This window comes from Miniopterus schreibersii (genome assembly GCF_964146895.1).
Source record: "Miniopterus schreibersii genome assembly, chromosome: 12".
NCBI classification, from domain to species: domain Eukaryota; kingdom Metazoa; phylum Chordata; class Mammalia; order Chiroptera; family Miniopteridae; genus Miniopterus; species Miniopterus schreibersii.
Genome location: NC_138112.1, coordinates 16,092,388 through 16,111,730, shown reverse-complemented (window position 1 = coordinate 16,111,730; position 19,343 = coordinate 16,092,388). Strand labels below are relative to the sequence as shown.

At 38.3% G+C, this 19,343-nt stretch overlaps 1 protein-coding gene across 2 annotated transcripts; it reads left to right on the top strand.

The window, feature by feature from the left end:
- Nucleotides 1-251: 251 nt before the first annotated feature.
- BIRC3 (baculoviral IAP repeat containing 3) lies at nucleotides 252-17,184 on the top strand. 2 transcript variants are annotated; one of them, XM_081153671.1, is made up of 10 exons: nucleotides 252-385; nucleotides 3,211-3,363; nucleotides 6,856-7,613; nucleotides 7,713-7,812; nucleotides 9,546-9,624; nucleotides 10,401-10,449; nucleotides 12,166-12,408; nucleotides 15,491-15,745; nucleotides 16,009-16,050; nucleotides 16,164-17,184. In XM_081153671.1, the coding sequence occupies exons 2-10, from the start codon at nucleotides 3,317-3,319 to the stop codon at nucleotides 16,355-16,357; spliced, it is 1,767 nt and encodes a 588-aa protein (XP_081009797.1). In that variant the 5' UTR covers nucleotides 252-385; nucleotides 3,211-3,316; the 3' UTR covers nucleotides 16,358-17,184. The 2 variants fall into 2 exon arrangements, with proteins under 2 accessions (XP_081009797.1, XP_081009798.1); XM_081153672.1 differs by lacking the exons at nucleotides 252-385; nucleotides 3,211-3,363 and having other exon boundaries at nucleotides 5,111-7,613.
- Nucleotides 17,185-19,343: the final 2,159 nt, after the last annotated feature.

The window sequence follows — 19,343 nt, the reverse complement described above, 5'->3', positions numbered from 1 at the left end:
ACGGGCGCCGTGCAGCCCGCCGACCTTCGCTCTCCTGCCCGCGGGGGTTATCGGTGTCCCCCCCACCCGGCCGGGCGCCAGAGGCCTGCCCGTCAGTGAACGCCCGCGGGCGCGCCCCGGCGGAGAAACAACGCGGCCTTCGGGGCCCTGGAAATCCCCCGCGCCGGGGGAAGCGCCTGCGGTTATCGCCGCCGGAGTTCCCCTAGCGCGGGAGGAAAGCACCACGCGCCGCGGGGAGCGCCGGGCCGGGCGCGTCGGGGGCGGGGCGGGCGCGCGAAACGATAAAAGGCTGCGGGAGACGCCCGCACGCGCGGAGCCGCAGGGACCGGGTCGCCGAGAGGAGCCGGCGGGCGGGTCTCGCGGGCGCGCAGCGGCCGGACCGCAGGTGGGTGACGCGCGGCGAGAGGCGGCGAGTGCGCGTGCGCGCGGGCCCTTCTCTCGCCCTCTCCCCTCCCCCCGCCGGGCAGGAGACGCTCGAGCTGCCCGGCTCCGAGGCGCGCGGGGCCTCCGGCGGAGGACGGGGGTACGGCAGGGGGGTGCGGGCACGAAACACAGCTGCGGGCAAAAGAGCGGGTGCCCGCGAGCCTGGGCATCTTTTCCCTTTGCTGTCAACCCGCCCGGAGGCGCTGGGCGCGGCCCGCAGGCTTCCGGGGCGCGAGGCGCCCGCAGCCCCGCGCCGCGCTCGGTTTCCCCTTTTACTTTGGGGGCGAACCGCTGGACAGGGGAGGCGTCGAAATTTGGCTTAATTTGCTCGCCAAGAGGTATCGCCAGGTCTTTGAGTGTGCCAGATAAGCTTCAGAACAGAGCGCGAGCAGAGCTTTGCATTGCAAGGACCGAGTAAAATATTTAATGAGTAAATGCTCCAAAGTGGTGGCAGAAAGCCGATTTTTAATAGTTTTCCTGCTGATTAGTATGAAAATTCTGTAGTGCTCTTAATTTTGGTAAAGGCGGGAGGCATTTGCCTGATGCTAACGTAACTAACAATATTAATTTAGTTTGCCATTATTTATTACTAACATTAGGTGTTGCTAATACCTAGTAGATACTAGTGCCCCCTGCGAAAAGTTTACAGGGGTTCTCACAATCTTAAGGAGCAGTTACCATAATTAGCCCTATTCACAAGGAGGGAACCCAGGCCCAGCGAGATTTACTTGTGCAAGGTTACACACCCTGGTGCGGGGACACTGAGTGGTATTGGAAACCCAAGATGTTTGCCTCCAAAGCCTGGTATTGAACCATCACTGTGCAGACTTTGAGGTCAATATAAAATTATCGTTAATACTATGCAAATGACTGTAGTGTGGTCATGGTGGCTCAGTCAAGCTTGCTAACATTCACTTCTTCAACAAAAAGTCTTAGCGTCTGCATTACATACCAGGCTGGGTGGGTATTGCGGTTGGGAGGGCTGGCACAGAGTTGAAACATAGTGTTGACCTGAAGGAGCTCACAGCCTAGGGGGAGGCAGAAAAGAGACGCAAACTTACCTTCCAGTGTCAGAGACAGGGATATGCTAAGTGCCGGAGAGGGTAGCGACCCCCCAACAGCCCTGGGCTCAGGGAGGTTGCCCACTGGAAATGAGAGAGTAAAAGGAGAAGAGGTTAGGGGCTTGCGCCAAACTGAGAAGGAACCACAAGAAAGGAAAGAGGAATTCCAACAGAGCGGTATCAGAAATCCCAGGGAGTAGATCTTTCTAAGAGGAAGCGGGCCCCAGTGTCAGACACAAAATTTCCATTGGTTTTGGCAAAGAAGCTATTGGTTTTTTACTAATTTTGAGATTAGTTTTAAGTGGGGATGGCTAAAGCCAATTGTAGTGGGAGACCTTAACCATAGACACTTGTTCAGTTCACTTGGCTGCGAAGAGGTGAGAGACAGGATAACTGCTAGAGTAGAAAGTGGGGTTCAAAGAGGATTTTTGGTTTGTTTTTATTTGAAAGCTGGGACTTGAGCATGCTTGTTATATTGAAGGAAAAGAGCCAGTAGAGAGTGAGAGCTGAACAAATGAGGGAGATGAGGTTAAGAGCTGATTTCTGAGGCAGTGGGAGAGGATGGGACCTGTGAAGGTAGCAAGTAGGTTGTGAAAAAAAAAGCATGGACTTGAGAATGTCAGAGGACTGCTGTTCAGTGATGGCTCTTTTCTTTGAGAAATAGAAGTCAAAGCCATTTACTGAAAGCAAGATGGGGAGTAGTGGAGGAGAAATTTGAGGATGGTATTGAAGGTTTAGAAGAGCTGCCTAGGGCAGTGGGCTAAGGGGCAGAGCAGGGATAAGTAGAATTGTCAGGGATGGTGAGGGGCAGCTCAGGTGGTGCCTGAAGTCTGCAAGGCTGCAGGTCTTCCCCAGCAGCATTTGGAAGTCTAGGTGTTGGGAATGGTTGAGACAGAGTTTGAATTGATCCAGGGTTGGTATCTTGGCATACTTTTGTATATTTATTGTATAATGGTTGCCTAAATTTCCACAAACACATGCCTTGTGTTCACACCGAAACTTCTTTAGGGTAAGGTCTGTGTAAGGGGTGTGTGATCTCAAATGCATAGGGGTCAGGCAGGTGATATAAATGAACAAAACTCTGGGTGTCTGTTTTAAACAAAAGCACACTTTATTCACATATGTAACTTGCAGGAATGTTCTTCCTTTCCATGGAGAAATATGGTACTCTCATTTTTCTCTAAACATGTGTTCCTCTTGTCTACCTTTCATTTTTGTTCCTTTTGATAGATACAGGCATTAGAACAGTTTCACTTCCCCCCACCTCCCGAAACAGTTTATTCTTGTAATATTATTTATTATTGTATGATTTTCCATATGAACAATTGTAAACCTACTTTTGCCCCACTCTGTATGGGGTCCATTCAAGGACGAAATAGATTATGTATGTGACTCCTTTAGCCTGGCACACTAGGATTCCACAATATGGACTTAATACTCAGACACTATGACATATTAAATCCTAGTCACATAAACTACAAATAATTTTACCAAATGAAAGTAGGACCATGTGCCAGGAACGAAGGATTTGTATCTCATTAAAACACATGAGTTATTCAACAGTTTTCTTGAATTTTTAAAAATTCATGTTCACTTAGCACTTGTGTGTTTTTTTATCTGCCAGCTGACAAGTAGGATCCGCTACCAGGTATATTTAAAACCTGTGCGAAGAGAAGCTGAACTTGAGTCCATTCTGTCCGCTGACTCATCCTTTCTTGTGACGCAGGCACAGCCACACTGCTTGGTCACTCCTGCGGGTTGCCCCATCGGTGTGCTGTCGAGTGTGAGAGCCGCTGGATTAGACAGAATATTTACAACCACTTTCCTGCTGCATGGAAAATCAGTTCCAACGGATAGACTTTCGAGTCCATTTGCAAAGGTGAGATGTTGGCACATTTCTTCATCATGGGAATGCCAATCACTGTTGGCCAGCTGCCTTGAATGTGGGGAAAGCATTTCACACCAATCCCCCCAGTTTCACTTTCTTCATAATTCTAGTGTAAGAAACCAGTAGTGCCAGGTGAGTGACAAATAGCAGCTGACAGCCTCCATGTCAGGGAGTGAAAGTACAGTGCCAAGCTGGAGAGCATGTGCCCCCTCTAAAAGGTATAGTCACTGCTCAGAGCTGGCTGGTTGTTGCCATGCAGGATAATAGACCCCATGTGGCCAGATCTTCTAACTTTTTAAGAGAAGCTAGAGTCTAGAATGTTATGGGAAATCTCTTTTTAAAGATGTTGGTAATTAATTAAAACTTTTAAAAATACTGTGGTCCCACCCTGGCCAGTGTGGCTCAGTTGGTTGAGGGTCGTCCTGTGAACGGAAAGATCTTAGTTCGATTCCCCATCAGGGCACATGCCCAGGTTGCAGGTTGGATCCCCAGTCAGGGTGAGTGTGGGAGGCAACCGATTGATGTTTCGCTCTCACATCAATGTTTCTCTCTCTCCCTTTCCCTTCCTCTCTCTCTAAAATCAATAAAAACATATACAAAAATAAAAAAATAAAAATACTGTGGTCCAAAAATGTACTTATTTGAAAAACTGGTGAAATTCAAACAAAGCATGCAGATTAACAGCATTGTATCAATGTTAATTTCCTGGTTCCTATAATCGTACTATGGTTATGCAAGATGTGAACTTTGGGGAAGATGAGTACACAGTATGTGGGAATTGTTATTTTTGTAAGGTTTCTCTAAGTATAAATGAATTTCAAAATAAAAAAGTTTAGAAAATTAGTAAAATTCTGTAGTTCAATTCTGTGCAAGCCAAACATAATACTTCTACTGGCTCCCAGTTTGAGCCCTCTGGTTTTTGTCTGGGATTTCTTGGCTTCTGCCATGCCTAGTACCGCACCTTGTACACAGTGGACGATCAGTAATACTAGTGTTCTATTTTGGAGAAAATGTTTTTTAAAAATATCATTGTGTTACTTCTATGAATTATTTGACTTTTAAAATTGTCTTCCTTTTTTTAAAACAGGTTTTACAAAAGAGAACTGTTCTACTTCTAGATTTTTTCCATTTTTTTTCTGTAAATCAAAACAGATCAACATGGAGGCCTAAAATCCTTAAAGGGACTTAGTCTAATCTCCGGGAGGTAGTTTTGTGCATGAATAAACAAATTAAGTAGTTAACTAGAGTTTGTGGCATCCAAAGAATGTTATAATTTTAAAAATATGATCTAATTATATGAGGTGTAACTATAAAGTAATACTGAGTTTGATTTTGAATTTGTGGAGAAGTGATTTTACTTGGGACATATTGTTGAAGTACCCTTCGAAATTGGCTGAGCAGTCTCCCACTGGCTGCTGTGTAGAACAGAAAAAAGGACCTGTGTTTGTTAAAGATTTTAAAATGAATGACAGTTACCTAGAACAACCCTCTGCTAAATTAGAGAAATATGCAAATGAGACCTTTGACATGTTAAAAAATTTCTACAATGACAAAGAAGTGTCAAGAACAAAACTTTTTGATATATACAACAAATTTAGAGAAAGTAGGAAAGATGAACTTGATTATTGATCAATAAATTATCTAACCATTGATAAGACTATTGGTATTTTAAAAGTCTAAAATTTAGTTTGCTCAAATGGGCTATTATCTGTGAGAATGATAAGAATAAGAATGATGGCTATATGGTCACATTTTGGTAAAGGAACTTATTCAGGAAGAAAATATACACAAAGACAATAATAAACACCACGAAGGTTTTTCTAACAATGTTAAAATTTTTGACCAGTGAAAGGAAAACTGAAATTAGATACAATAACTCACCTTTGAGATATGCTTTTTTTGCCACCTGGAATAAAGCATTAAAGCCTGCAGTAGAAAATCCCAGCATAAAAAAGGAAGGAAGGAAGGGAGGGAGGAAGGAAACTCCCAACATCTGTAGGACCAGGAAACAGTGCTTGCAAATCACTGCTAGAAAAACCACAATGACTTGTTTATTGGTCACTGCTGATAGTATTGACGCAGAACCTATTCACTGCTAGTCATAATCAAGATATTCTGAATTTTTAGGTCTCTGCTGTTCAAAAGGAGTGGACTATGACAAAGTAAATTTATTATTAGTTTTTGTCTTGATAAATTCCAGTTCAAGGTATGCTGTTCTTGAAATATTTTCTGACCAAGCCATATTTGTATCATTTGCTTATCCATCTTAGCCTATAGACTCAGCACTCTTTTGACTATCTTAAAAACAAATTCACTATCAGAGTAGAAGATTTGATGTTGGCATGAGGCTGAGTTTAAAAGACCAGTTGAGCAAATACATTCATCTCTGATAATTTATTTAAAGTAGACTGTAATTTGCTAAGATCTGATAATTTATTTAAAGTAGACTGTAATTTGCTAAGATCTAATGGTATCACTATTGTGAAGCAACCAGGTTCCTGACTATTTATGGGAAATAATTATTATTTAATAAATTTTAAAGCCAGGCCTTAAGATTTATCAGTTAATTCTGTTACTACTTATGCTCTATCTGGAAGAAAATTTTACATTGCTTTGTTCTCCCTATTAAAATGACTGTTGGAAGAAAAATCACTTAATTTGAGCAGGGTTTGGGATATACTATATTTCATTGAATCTAAGATGTCATCAATTATAAGGTATACCATTATTTTATGTACTGTTAAGAAATAATAATGCTGCTAATTAAAATATGATATGGCATTAACTATACGATACCTCTCGATAACAGATATTAAAACATGCATCTTAGAATCAGTGAAATATAGCAATGCATTCCTTTCCTCATGCTTTTTTTCTCCCTGGCTATCAAATTTTGTAATTTAAATAAGGCAAAATAAACATACTCTGAATATTTTTTTCTGTAGAGTACTTACAGAGCATAACTTTCCGCCACGAGAGCAAGCTAGCTGTGTGAGTCAGACATTTTACCTTTAGGCTGGCTGAATGTCACTGAAGCGTTCGAGTGGAGGTTGGCGCACCTGCGGAAATGCCTGACACTCAATGGCATCTTAGTGACCTAAAGCACTCTACACTTTTATGAAGGGTTTGGATTTTCATCACAAGCTACTGTGTAGCATCATGTTTACATTGTATGATTGTACAAAGGTGCTGTTATGCAAAATTGTCCCTTAAGACCTATCAGTATAGGATTTTAATCTCGCTGTGCTGAAGGCATAGGAGAAAAAAGAAGAAAAGATTTCCGTTCTAGGTGTTCAGCCTAGTACTAAAACTAACAAAATCAAAAACCATGCACAAAACTACCTCCCTAGAGAAAGGCTAGTCCCTTTTCCTCCCCATCCATTTCTTCATGAACATAGTAGAAAAGAGCGAATTCTTATCAAATTTGATGAAAAGAGCCAACATGTCTGAAATGAAATACGACTTTTCATGTGAACTCTACAGAATATCTACGTATTCAGCTTTCCCCGCCGGTGTTCCTGTGTCAGAAAGGAGTCTTGCACGTGCTGGTTTTTATTACACTGGTGTGAATGATAAGGTCAAGTGCTTCTGCTGTGGCCTGATGCTGGATAACTGGAAACAAGGAGACAACCCTATTGAAAAGCACAAAAAGTTGTATCCTAGCTGTAGCTTTGTACAGAAACTGAATTCATATCACAATGTGAGAGCCCCTTCTCAGCTTAACCTGCCTTCTTCAGGAACACATTCCACACATTCATTACTTCCAAATTCGGAAAACAGTGGTTATTTCAGTGGCTCTTATTCAAGCTTTCCCTCAAATCCTGTAAACTCCCAACCAAATGAAGATATTTCTGCCTGGAGGAGAAGTCCCAACCATTGTATAATGAACACTGAAAATGCCAGGTTGCTTACTTTCCAGATGTGGCCACTGACTTTTCTGTCACCAATAGACCTGGCAAAAGCAGGTTTTTACTACATAGGACCTGGAGACAGGGTAGCTTGCTTTGCCTGTGGTGGAAAATTGAGCAATTGGGAACCAAAGGATGATGCTATGTCAGAACACCTGAGACATTTCCCCAAATGCCCGTTTTTAGAAAGTCGGCCTGAAGACACTTCAAAATACAGTGTTTCTAACCTGAGCATGCAGACGCAGGCAGCCCGTTTTAGAACATTCTGTAACTGGCCCTCTAGTGTCCCAGTTGATCCTCAGCAGCTTGCAAGTGCGGGTTTTTATTATATGGGTAAGAAACTTAATGTGATGATAATAATTCAAAACATTTTATACACTTTAGTGGACAGATTATAAGTATTCATGCGTTTTGGTTCAAAATTAATTTTAGGTCACAATGATGATGTGAAATGCTTTTGCTGTGATGGTGGACTGCGGTGTTGGGAATCTGGAGATGACCCGTGGGTAGAACATGCCAAGTGGTTTCCAAGGTAATTGTCTTGAAATTCTCACTGCAAATGTGTGTGATTATCATGAGATGGGTTATATGTGTTTACATAATAGTCAGCTGTTACTTTATTCCTTGTTTCAAAACTACATTTGTGAATAATTTAGGATGGATTACTTGGAAAAGTAATTACTTAAAAGATTCTGATGGAAATTTAAGACAAAGAAGAAATAGGTATAGAATTTTTGTGTGAAATTAATATATATATATCTTAAAATAACATATGCTTATGTTGTAGACAAGTACAGAGACAAAAAATTTAAAATGCCCAGAACTCACAACCTAAAGGTGACTACAGCTACCATTTTAGTGAACATCCTTCCTGAATCTCTTTGTGCATATGTACATACATAGATAAATGTATTAGATATTGTATATACTATTTTAAAGTTTTTTTTCAATCAACATTTGTCTTGGACATATTTCCATTCATTCAATATTCAATAACATTGCCCTGGCCAGTGGTTAGAGCATCAGCCCTCGCACCAAAGGGTCTCAGGTTTGATTCCTGGCACATACCTGGGTTGCAGGTTCTTTAGCAGGTTCTCTCCCAGGTCTGGTTGGGGTGTGTGTGGGAGGCAACTAATCCATGTGTCTCCCTCACATCAGTGTTTCTGTCTGTCTGTCTGTCTCTCTCTCTTTCTGCACTCCCTCCCTCCCTTCCACTCTAAAAATCAATGGAAAAAATATCCTTGGGTGAGAATTAACAAAAAATTTTTAAAAATTGATAATATTAATTGATCACCTATTGCTAGGCATTGTTTCAGGTGCTTAAAATACTCAGTAGGACAAAACCAAGACTTCTGGTTTCATATGCTGATATTACAGTAGGAGAGGGCAGACAATATAAACTTAATAAGCATGTTGGAAGATAATAAGTACTATGGATAAAAAGAAAAAAGAGAGAAGGGTAAGGGAGACCAGAAGCACCAGGCAGGCTGCAATATTAAATAGGGTGATCAAGGTAAATGTAGACCCAGCACACCTGTTCTGATCACTACATAGCATTTTACTATCATGTCTTATACTTTTATTCCATACTTGTTTACACTCTCCTTTTTTTTTATTGAAATCTGGTTGCCTATAATTATATTTTTCATGGTGAAAGCTTTTAGTATTTTTAATGTTGATTACTAAACTTGGTATCCTAACTTATTTTCATTACATATGTTTTTAAAATATAATACTGTGTCTTCATTTACAGCAACTTTGTGCTCCCCAAATATTTCAGATTTCAAAAATTATGAAGGCTATAAAGAATAACTTGCACAGGTGTTTTAAAAAGTGCTGCTAACTTTCCATTGTGGTAATTTTGTGAATATGTAAAAAGAATGACAAATTTGCTTTCGTAGTGTCATGAATTAATTTTGTACTTAAATTTGACAATGGATGCATATTACCTAGGAAATGTCAAACTTGTGAATATCTGACTTATTAGAAAATGTGCTCAGCTTCCTCATTCTTTCTCTCATGTCCCCCTTTGTATATTTTCGTCTTTTGGACATACAAAGCTTATTTATGAACAGCGTTACCAGTTATAGCCTTCCTCTCGCTTACATCATCTTGCCTTTGACTTCAGTATCTCTTAACACTTCCCATATGCTAAATGAATAGTCAAATGGTTATATGATTATTTATGTTAATTTAAAATATTTAGCAGTCTACAAATGGCCAGATTTAAATAACTCCTCAAACTTAATTTTGCTTCCATTTCAGGTGTGAGTACTTGATACGAGTTAAAGGACGAGAGTTCATCAATCGAATTCAAGCCAATTACCCTCATCTGCTTGAACAGGTATGGACTTTTTTTTTTTAATCGTTGTTTAACAACAGATAAATTATTTTCCGATAATTACAGAGTAGTATTTTACTGCAAAGGCAAGAGTTGCTTTAAAAATGTGTTTTCTTTTTCACAACCCCCAGCATGATCTTAAAGAATACTATTTTTAGGATAAAAACAGATCCAGAATTAGAAACCTATTGAAAAATAATATTTAAGTTATATTTCTAAGTATTTTTCTAAGAAAGTTGCAATAAAATTATTTGAGGAAAATATTGGATGGGATAGCAGAATTATAATGGTTTACTATATTAATTTTTCTTAGAAAGATACTTGTATTGCTCTTTCTAATCTTCCTGGAAAAGCAAATTAGAATTTATATAGAAGTTTGAGGACCAAACACTTTCTAGCCATAGTAAATGGAGCTGAGATAGGTTCCACCTTATCCCAAAGGGTGATCTAGGAAGTAAGATCTTTGGGATGAAAGGCAAACAGTGACTATGTCATGGGTCACTGAAAAGGTCTAGCCCTCCTCCTGCCTTAATGAAAATAGAATTTATTTGTTAATATACACACACACACACAAAGAAACTCTATTAGTTTATGGCTTAGGGGATTACTGCTAAATGTAAATAAAATAGTGCTTTTGACATAAAAAATTATTTTGCCAATAAGCAAGTCAGTTTGCAATAAGTTGAATAAAATAGGTTTCTTGATTAAAAAAGATTTTTTTTGCAAAGGACAGGATAAGATTTATATTTAAATTTTTATACCTTTCTTTTCCACTGTAGCTGTTATCTACTTCAGAAAATCCAGAAGATGAAAATGCAGAGGCACCAAGTATGTACAATGATAATAATTACTACATTTAAATAGAACCAGTTACTGTTAAGACTAAACTTTGATAATAGTTATAATGTACATTTATGGTATGATTTATCATTTACAGTGAATTTTCAAATACATTAAGTTGGTAAGTTGGTATTTCTCAAACTTTAGGGCATATCATAATTGCCTAAGGAACTTTAAAAAACATTACAGATTTCCAGTCTCCACTTCAAACCTACTAAATTGAATCATAGTATCTAAGGATGGGACTTAAGCAGCTGTTGTTTTAACAAACTACATATATCCAGCCTAACCCTTGTTCTCAGGCCCGTGTGGGAACAGATATACTATAACATTAGATTACTCACATATTCTTTCTATGAAATAGAGAGGGTAGAAAATACTCATTTTTTAATAGGGACCTGAAGCTCAGAGAGGTTAACTGATCTGTCCATCACCTTAAACTGAAAAGGTGATAGAGTCCATATTTGAACAGACTCTTCTACTCTATTATCTAGTATTCACTTCAATTCAATAAACATTTATTGTGTATCTGTTATTCTGAGGAGAGACTAGAGAACAGTATAAACGTAACTCCTGTTCTCATGAGCTGATGGGTGAAGGGACACAGAAAATACACAGGAGAGAAGGATGTGGTGGGAGAGTTGTGTGCTCTGAGAGTGATGAGGGAAGATGAGAGAAGGCTTCAGATTAGAGGAAGTGCTGGTCTCATCACAGAACCAGAGGGAAGAGGAATTAACCAAGTGACAAAGGGAGGAGAAGAGTATTCCAGGCAGAAAGAGCAGCACGTGAAAGACTTCAGGAACAAACGAGAGTGGGCACAGTCGAAGAACTCTTGAGGGCCAGAAGCAGGATTTGCAGACATAAATAAATCAGGTTAGCAGTGAGAGTAGTCAGCACTGCAGGCAGAATTCGTGACTTCGGGGCTAGAGTGCAGACTACAGATGAATACATGGCGAGAGATCCATGTGCTTGTGACTTCGGGGCTAGAGTGCAGACTACAGATGAATACATGGCGAGAGATCCATGTGCTTGTGACTTCAGGGCTAGAGTGCAGACTACAAATGAATACATGGCGAGAGATCCATGTGCGTGTGACTTCGGGGCTAGAGTGCAGAGTGCGAATGAACAAGTGGCGGGAGATGGGGGTGAAGAAATTACGTGTCCAGATAAGGTATGAGGTCTTATGAGTCACCACTGAATTAACATCCCTAAGAACAGTGGAATTGATGGAATTTAAGGAGTGTGACACAGTCAGATTTATGCTTTTGAAAAGTCACTTTGGCTCCAGCGTTGAGAATGAACTTGATGGGACCAATACTGAAAGAGGCCATTGCAGCAATAAAGGTGAGCAATGACAATGGCCTCTTTTGAAACTATGTGAAACATACTCGATTTAGAAAGCTCAGTTGTTCATTCAACATAGGAAAAAAGAACTTCTGTTCTGTTGCGGGGGATGCCCGACATTCCATTTCCTTCTCCCACTTACAGTTATGCCAGATAATGCATATTTTGTATCTGACCACAATATTCCATATTCTCATTCTAGTGACTGAACATGTATATCATTATTTTAAGTTTAACAAAGTTAATACAAAATAGTGCCTTTATATTTTTTTGGCTGTACGCTTTTGATATTGAAATAACTTTCAATTTGAAAAATATACAGATGATCCCAGTATGTGTTAAATTCTTTATTCCACATAGTTGTTCATTTTGGACCTGGAGAAAACCATTCAGAAGATGCAATCATGATGAACACACCTGTGGTGAAAGCGGCCTTGGAAATGGGCTTCAGTAGAAGCTTGGTAAAGCAGACAGTTCAGAGCAAAATCCTAACGACTGGAGAGAACTATAAAGTCGTCAGTGATCTTGTATTAGATTTACTCTATGCTGAAGATGAAATAAGGGAAGAGGAGAAGGAGAGAGCAGCTGAGGAAGAAGAATCAGGTACACATACTGTCAGTAGTCTCTCTTTCCATATGAATCTGATGTCCCTGTATATAAGTTACTGAAAATATATTCATAGTTAATTCAGTCAAATTTGTCTAATGATCAGTATTCTGAAAAATTTCTTCACATTAAAATATATTTGAATTGCTTAGTAAATTGAAAATGTATATATTGAATGAAAGCATTTTTTCCTGCTTTTTCTTAATTTATATTTTTACTCTGGGTAGTTGATTGTGTCTGTAATTATTCATGGTGTATTTTTGACCTCAGGGTAGTTGCTCACTTCCAGTTGCTGTATATGGGGGTGGAGTCAGGGACAATGATTAATTTTAATATTATCATGATAGTATATCTTAGCCTGGGACTATAAATTAATGTAAAAATTATGATTAAGTCTCCTACCTGCCCACACAAGAGCTGAGTTTCCCTTCCTAATGTCCCTCTAGTATTTAGGGGAGTCCTAGGATACTGTTTCACATTCTCTCAAGACAGCTTACCCATGTCCTTTCATACTAGCTTTGTCTACTTCTCTGCTGCCTTTACTATACTGCCTTTCACAAAAACTCTCTTCCTCAGAGCATTTCCAGTCTCATCTGGTTGCTCTGGTTGCACTAATCACTGTGGCCTTCGCCACTCTTTCCCAGTCATGGACCGATCCTGAGAGTCCTTTCAACATAGCTAAAAACAGACTGCAACTTTTAACAAGCTCTTACTGGAGATTTAGGGATAACAGAAGGGCACACTATAGCAAAAATGGCAACTGACAACTGTAATTATATGTAGCCTCTCTTGGTGCCCCTAAACCTATCCTCATGCATCTTTCTTCCTAGCTTCTGGTTTATCTCTGCATAGCTTTGGCTAGTTTACACAAATGACCAGGAAAGTCCCAAGCATGTTTTTCCTTATCAAAACTCAGGTCCCCAAATATCCACTAAGCCCAGAAAGAGAAAAGAGGTTGCTCCTTATTCTTGTCCGAGGCCATCTAGGATCTCTTTCTTCCCAGTGAGACTGTCCACTCCATTCCTGAATAAGTCTACCCCTGCCCGCAAAGGTGGCTTTGTATTCTGGCCAACCCAGGCATATCAGACTACAGTAATACAGAATTATTTATTTACCAAAATGTGAATTATTCAGTCCTGCACACCACCAATTCAGCAGCAAAATAGTCCAAGTTCATCTCTGCCCACCCCACTCAGGCTCTCTTTTTCACTGTGAAGATGAGGCTGTAAGTTCTTCCTGTAGTCTCAGTTTTGGCCATTGGTCATCAGTGAACAATTGCTCAAAGAAGAGAACGCCTATCTCCACAATTGTTTATAGACCTCATGAAGTCGAAAGCCATCCAGCTATAAAATACTTATATTTCCTCCAAAGAAAATAAACAGTCTCCAGATATAACCCCAAATCAACAATATACAATAACTTGCATTCTCAAAAGGATTCTTTCTCAGTTCAACATTATATCTGTACTACCTAGAACAGTGTCTGGACTCAAGAAATATTTTTTGAATGAGTTAATGAAAATACTTCCATTTAGATTACTGATTATTTTAAAGTTTTCCAAGAGCAGTGGGTGAGTAATTTCTTTACAGTTTTAAAAAACAAACAAAACATGCCTCAAAGGTATTTTCACCTCTTATAGGCCAGAATATAGTCTGACTTCGCAGTGAGACTTTTTTCCACAGCTACTAGCAATCCAATTTTATAAACCTTAAGAATCTCAGAGAATTGATTACATTAGGTTAAATAAAATGTAATTAGAAAAATTAATCTTAGATTGAAAAACTAATATACTTCAACATCAAGTGTAAACTATATTTTAGTTTTCTAATGTGTTACTATTTCTCTCACGTAGATAATTTAACAGACTAGATTAAGTTCTAACTCTTCTCCCTCTCTATCTCTTCATTCCCACTGCTCTTTAAATTGCTAAGGCTTGGTTGTTAATCTGTTCAACACATACTTATGGAATCCCTGACCTTGTCCCAGACACTGTTCTAGGTTGTGGTCCTTTGCTCATTTATTCTCAGAGCTTCAATTATCTTCAAAATGTGTATCTCTAACATTGACTTTTTGACTAAGCCTTATATTTATTCTCTATTAAGTGGTTCTATTTTTGTGTCCTTTTACTTGACAAAGGCCGTGCTCCTAAACTCTTTACAATCATCGCTCCCAAATAATTCTTCTTTAGACAACCCAATTTCTGTCATTCGTTATTTGATAGATACAGCTTTATGGATCATGGGAAAACTATATGACAAGTAATTAATAAACCGAGAGTCATAACTCATTTTCCAAAGAGAGAACAAAATTTCAGAGTTTCAAAATAGGAAACATTTTACCAATAGATTAAAATATCTAGATCTTGAAGGAGAATACAATGATCCTGAATGACAGGAATGTCATTGACAAGTAGGGTTTAGTTTTCAAAATGTTCTTAGGGTCTTTGCCCTTCTACTACAAAATATTTGGGTAATGGCAATATGATGTCTAATTTGGGAAAATAATTAAAATTTCACCTTAAAATGGAATTTTAAAGGAATTTTATGCATAAATGATAATTTAAGAAAAAATATATTCTATCATTTTAATTTTCTTGATTTTATTTTTCCCAAGTTTGACTAATTGAATAGAAATTTCAGTTTTATTAGGTTCTAAATTTTATTTGGTTAAAGGCTTAGCAGTGTTGCCAAATGGTTGAGAGCACAGATTATGATGCCAAACTACTTTGGTTTGACTTTTGCTAGTTGTGTGTCCTCTAGTAATTACTCGCCACATTGTGCCTCTCTTTTCTCACTTGTTAAATTAAGGTACTAGTGTCCACCTCAAAGGGCTGTTGTGAAGATGAAATGATTAAATACACATACAGTGCTTACCACAGTGCTTAGTAAGTGTTCGCCCTTATTGTAAGTAGCATTGTTATCAGGCACAGGGGATCAGGTACCCCCAAACCTAGCAATCAACTTTAATGCCTGATTATGAATTATGGCCATTTTTCACTCAGTTATGTGTGTAGGTGTGGAAGGAAGTTTGTGAACAGAGATTGAACATGTTTGTGTTTGCTTTTTTCTTTTTTATAAAGATGATCTATCATATATCCGGAAGAACAGAATGGCACTTTCTCAACATTTGACTTGTGTGCGTCCAATCCTGGATAGTCTACTAATTGCTGGAGTGATTCATGAACAAGAACATGATGTTATTAGACTGAAAACACAGATACCTTTGCAAGCAAGAGAACTGATTGATACTATTATAGTAAAAGGAAATTTTGCAGCCACTGTATTCAGAAACTCTCTACAAGAAACAGACCCTACGTTATACAAGCGCTTATTTGGTAAGTGCTGGAAAATTACTTTTGAGAACTTTCTAGGTCAACTGAAAATATGTTATTATTAATATTTGTGATTAATGAAAAAAATCCAATCTAATTGATAAACTATTAATTGCACGGAAGACTAAAGACTTTTGTTGCCTTGACATTATGACAATTATTTATAGTATTTGGCTAGAGTCTAAACTGTTAGTTTAAAAATATATATTGTGACTAAATAGTAACCTTATTTGCCCTAGTAATGCTTTTTTCTTTCCCTCCCTTAGTACAACAAGACATAAAGTATGTTCCCACAGAAAATGTTTCAGGTAAAATAGTATTAATGATTTAAACCACTAGAAAACATTTTTATTTTCTTGGCTTTTCATTGGGGGAGAAGCAGCAAATTGCCTTTTACTAAAAATGTGTTTCTCTTTCTTAGATTTACCAATGGAAGAACAATTGAGGAGGCTACAAGAAGAAAGAACATGTAAAGTGTGCATGGACAGAGAAGTGTCCATAGTGTTTATTCCGTGTGGTCATCTCGTAGTATGCAAAGACTGTGCCCCTTCTCTGAGAAAATGTCCTATTTGTAGAGGAACAATTAAGGGTACAGTTCGTACATTTCTTTCATGAAGATGATCCAGAACTTTAGAATTATGGATTAAATGTATTGTAATTTTGACTTTTATACTGATTTGGTTTCCTTAATTTTAAAAATTTATTTACAACTCAGAAAATTTTGTTTTATACGAGTATAAATATATTTATATTAATATATAGCTAAAACACATAAACACATTTCAGATAGCAAGAGAATGATAGGTTTTTGTTCTTGTAAACAAAAAATAGGGATAGCATTACAAGTACAATACTAAGTCACAATATCAGCACTATTGAAATTGTAAGTGGGGTAAAATTTCAGGTTTTTTAATTAACGTTTCAGAATTTTAAATATTTTGGAGTTGTATTAAGAACCAAGGACACGGATCCTCTGCCTTTTTTGATCAGTGTCCTATACATAGAAGGTCTTGATATTTATTGAATGCCTTTTTATGGACATGGTATTTTTGTAAAGAATTCTGTGAGGAACATTTTAATAAAGCAATCAGAATTACTCTTGTTCTTAATATTTGTATTTCTATGATATCATATAATTTAGTAATTCCTAGGCTCCTTCCTTACCAACTTAAGTCCTCTGCAATACTGAACTACAGTTTAGATCCCTTTCTTTAAGATGTTTCATCATTAACACTTGTAGAGCACAGGGACCTTAATCTGTGAGCTTCAATGGGATGTCTGAGATGAAATCAAACAATCCTCTCAGTGTTTGTTTATCCATTTGTCTAAATCTTATGCCAACCCTATCCATTGGGAAGAGTTCCTACTTTTATTCTCACAACTTTGGTATTCTGGGACTTAGAAAGTACACTGGGTAGCAGCCCTTGGAATCAACAGCTCTTTCTGCTAAAAAAAAAAAAAAAGTTCTGTTTTGTCAGTGCAGCAAAATTTCCTCCTATGCATTACTTTTTGGTACCACATTAAAAAGATAATTCTCTATCTTTTGTTTCCTATAGAGGTATCAGGGTTTAAAACCAGAAGTAACACTATAATTAATGGGGAATACTTTGGGGGGAAAAGCAAAAGCCAATTATCTAAACCAGTTCTAGATGTTTGCTAGGGTTCTGCAGACAAAGATTAGGAACCAAGCAATGGGGAGAGAATTCATCTCCTCATGTTGGCACTGGAAGACCATTTCTTTGGGATGTCACTGATTTTGCCTCTCCTATCAAAAGGCTCAGTTGGTTAGCCACATGCTAAGCACATGGTCCTCCTGGGGTATTAGGCTGAATTGTAATATTGCTTAGGTGATCTGTAACTCAGCAACAGGATAAATATTTAGATAGTACACGCCCTTTTTGCAACATCTATTTTATCTGGTTCTTACTGCATACTATGCATAATACTTGAACTTTCCTATCTCCATTGTAAAACTCTTGCTCATTTCTCATTTTAGTAATCTATAGCTAACATAACCAACTTACTTATTCAAATACTTTGTTATTTCCTTAAGTATTAGAAATTTTGTTTTGGAAAAAATAAATCACCGTAGGTAACACTGGTAGCTCCATTTGCTGATATGTCAGGCACTGTTTTTGGCTGCTTGATGTGAGGTAATTCATTTGATTCTCTCCAACTTCACTCCCCATCCAACCTGGCCTTCAGTTCCCATAATTGGGTAGATAATTTAAACCTCAATATACAATATATTAAGTTATAATTCAGAACTTTGCAGCAGGCTTAATTTTATACTTAGGTCATGCTCATTATAACTTCCACCCACTTTTTTTATTCATTTTCTTATGTTACTTGATAATATGAGCTAAGTTCCTTTGTGGCTATAAGCAATGTCATTCAACCACGCTCATCTCCTGACATCTCGCACATCATAGCAGACAGTGTGGATGTTTATTATGTAAATTCCTGGCAAAACTATCAGATGTGATGTTAAAGTAATTCACTGTTTTAGAAGCAACACTAATATGCTTGAAACAGTACCATAGATCAGTATTGCTCATTCTTTTTTAAAAAAAATATGTTTTTATAGGTTTCAGAGAGAGGAAGGGAGAGGGAGAGAGAGAGAGAAACATCAATGATGAGAATCATCCATTGGCTGCCCCCTGCACGCCCTCTACTGGGGATCGACCCCAGCATGTGCCCTGACTGGAATTGAACTGTGACTTCCTGGTTCATAGGTTGATGCTCAACCACTGAGCCACACCAGCCAGGCTGCTTCAGGGTCTTTGACTAGAATGTTCTTTCAGCCACTCTTTCCCTGGCTAAGTCCTACGCATTCTACAGGTCTCACTAGCCTGGATGTTACTTCCTCAGAGAGGCTTTTTCTGACCTCCCCCACCGAAATTTTATCCCGGATTGTCTTTCAAATGGCCTTTTTATTCTTTGTGACACTTATCACAATTTGTGTTTATACACTTGTTTAATGTCTATACACTTGTTTAATGTCATATTCTATCATCGAAATTTCCATAAGAAAGAGAATCATCTGTTTTGTTCACCAGTATATGTCTAACACCTGGCACAGAGCCTGGCCTAGAATAGGCCCTTAGTGAATAAACGAATGAATAAATGACTTTCTGTGAGTGGGGGTAGATGTGAGAGAGATTTCTTCTTCCTTAATTACCATTGTTGGTACATTGTTAAGGCATAATCATTGACAGAGAATCATGGGCAAAATTTAGATATCAAACATAATTTTTAGAGAGGAAAGATCAACCCAGTTAAAAAAGATTTATGTAGGTGGTGGGCTTGGAGCTATTTTCTGAATGATGAAGCAAGGTATTTCAATTTATGAAAGAATATTTTAAAAAGGCAAAATATGGGCATTAGAATCTTAATAATAAACTGACATTAAACATGCATGTACTAGGTATCTATATACATTATCTTATTTTAGACTCAGTGCAATTTTAAAAAGGCAGTACAGCACAGGGATTAAAAGTGCAGGCTTTGGGTTCAGATGACAGCTGAGTGATCCTGGGCAAATTATTTAACATCTGTGCCTCAGTGTGCTGTGTGCATCTGTGCGAAGTGAGGATAACGT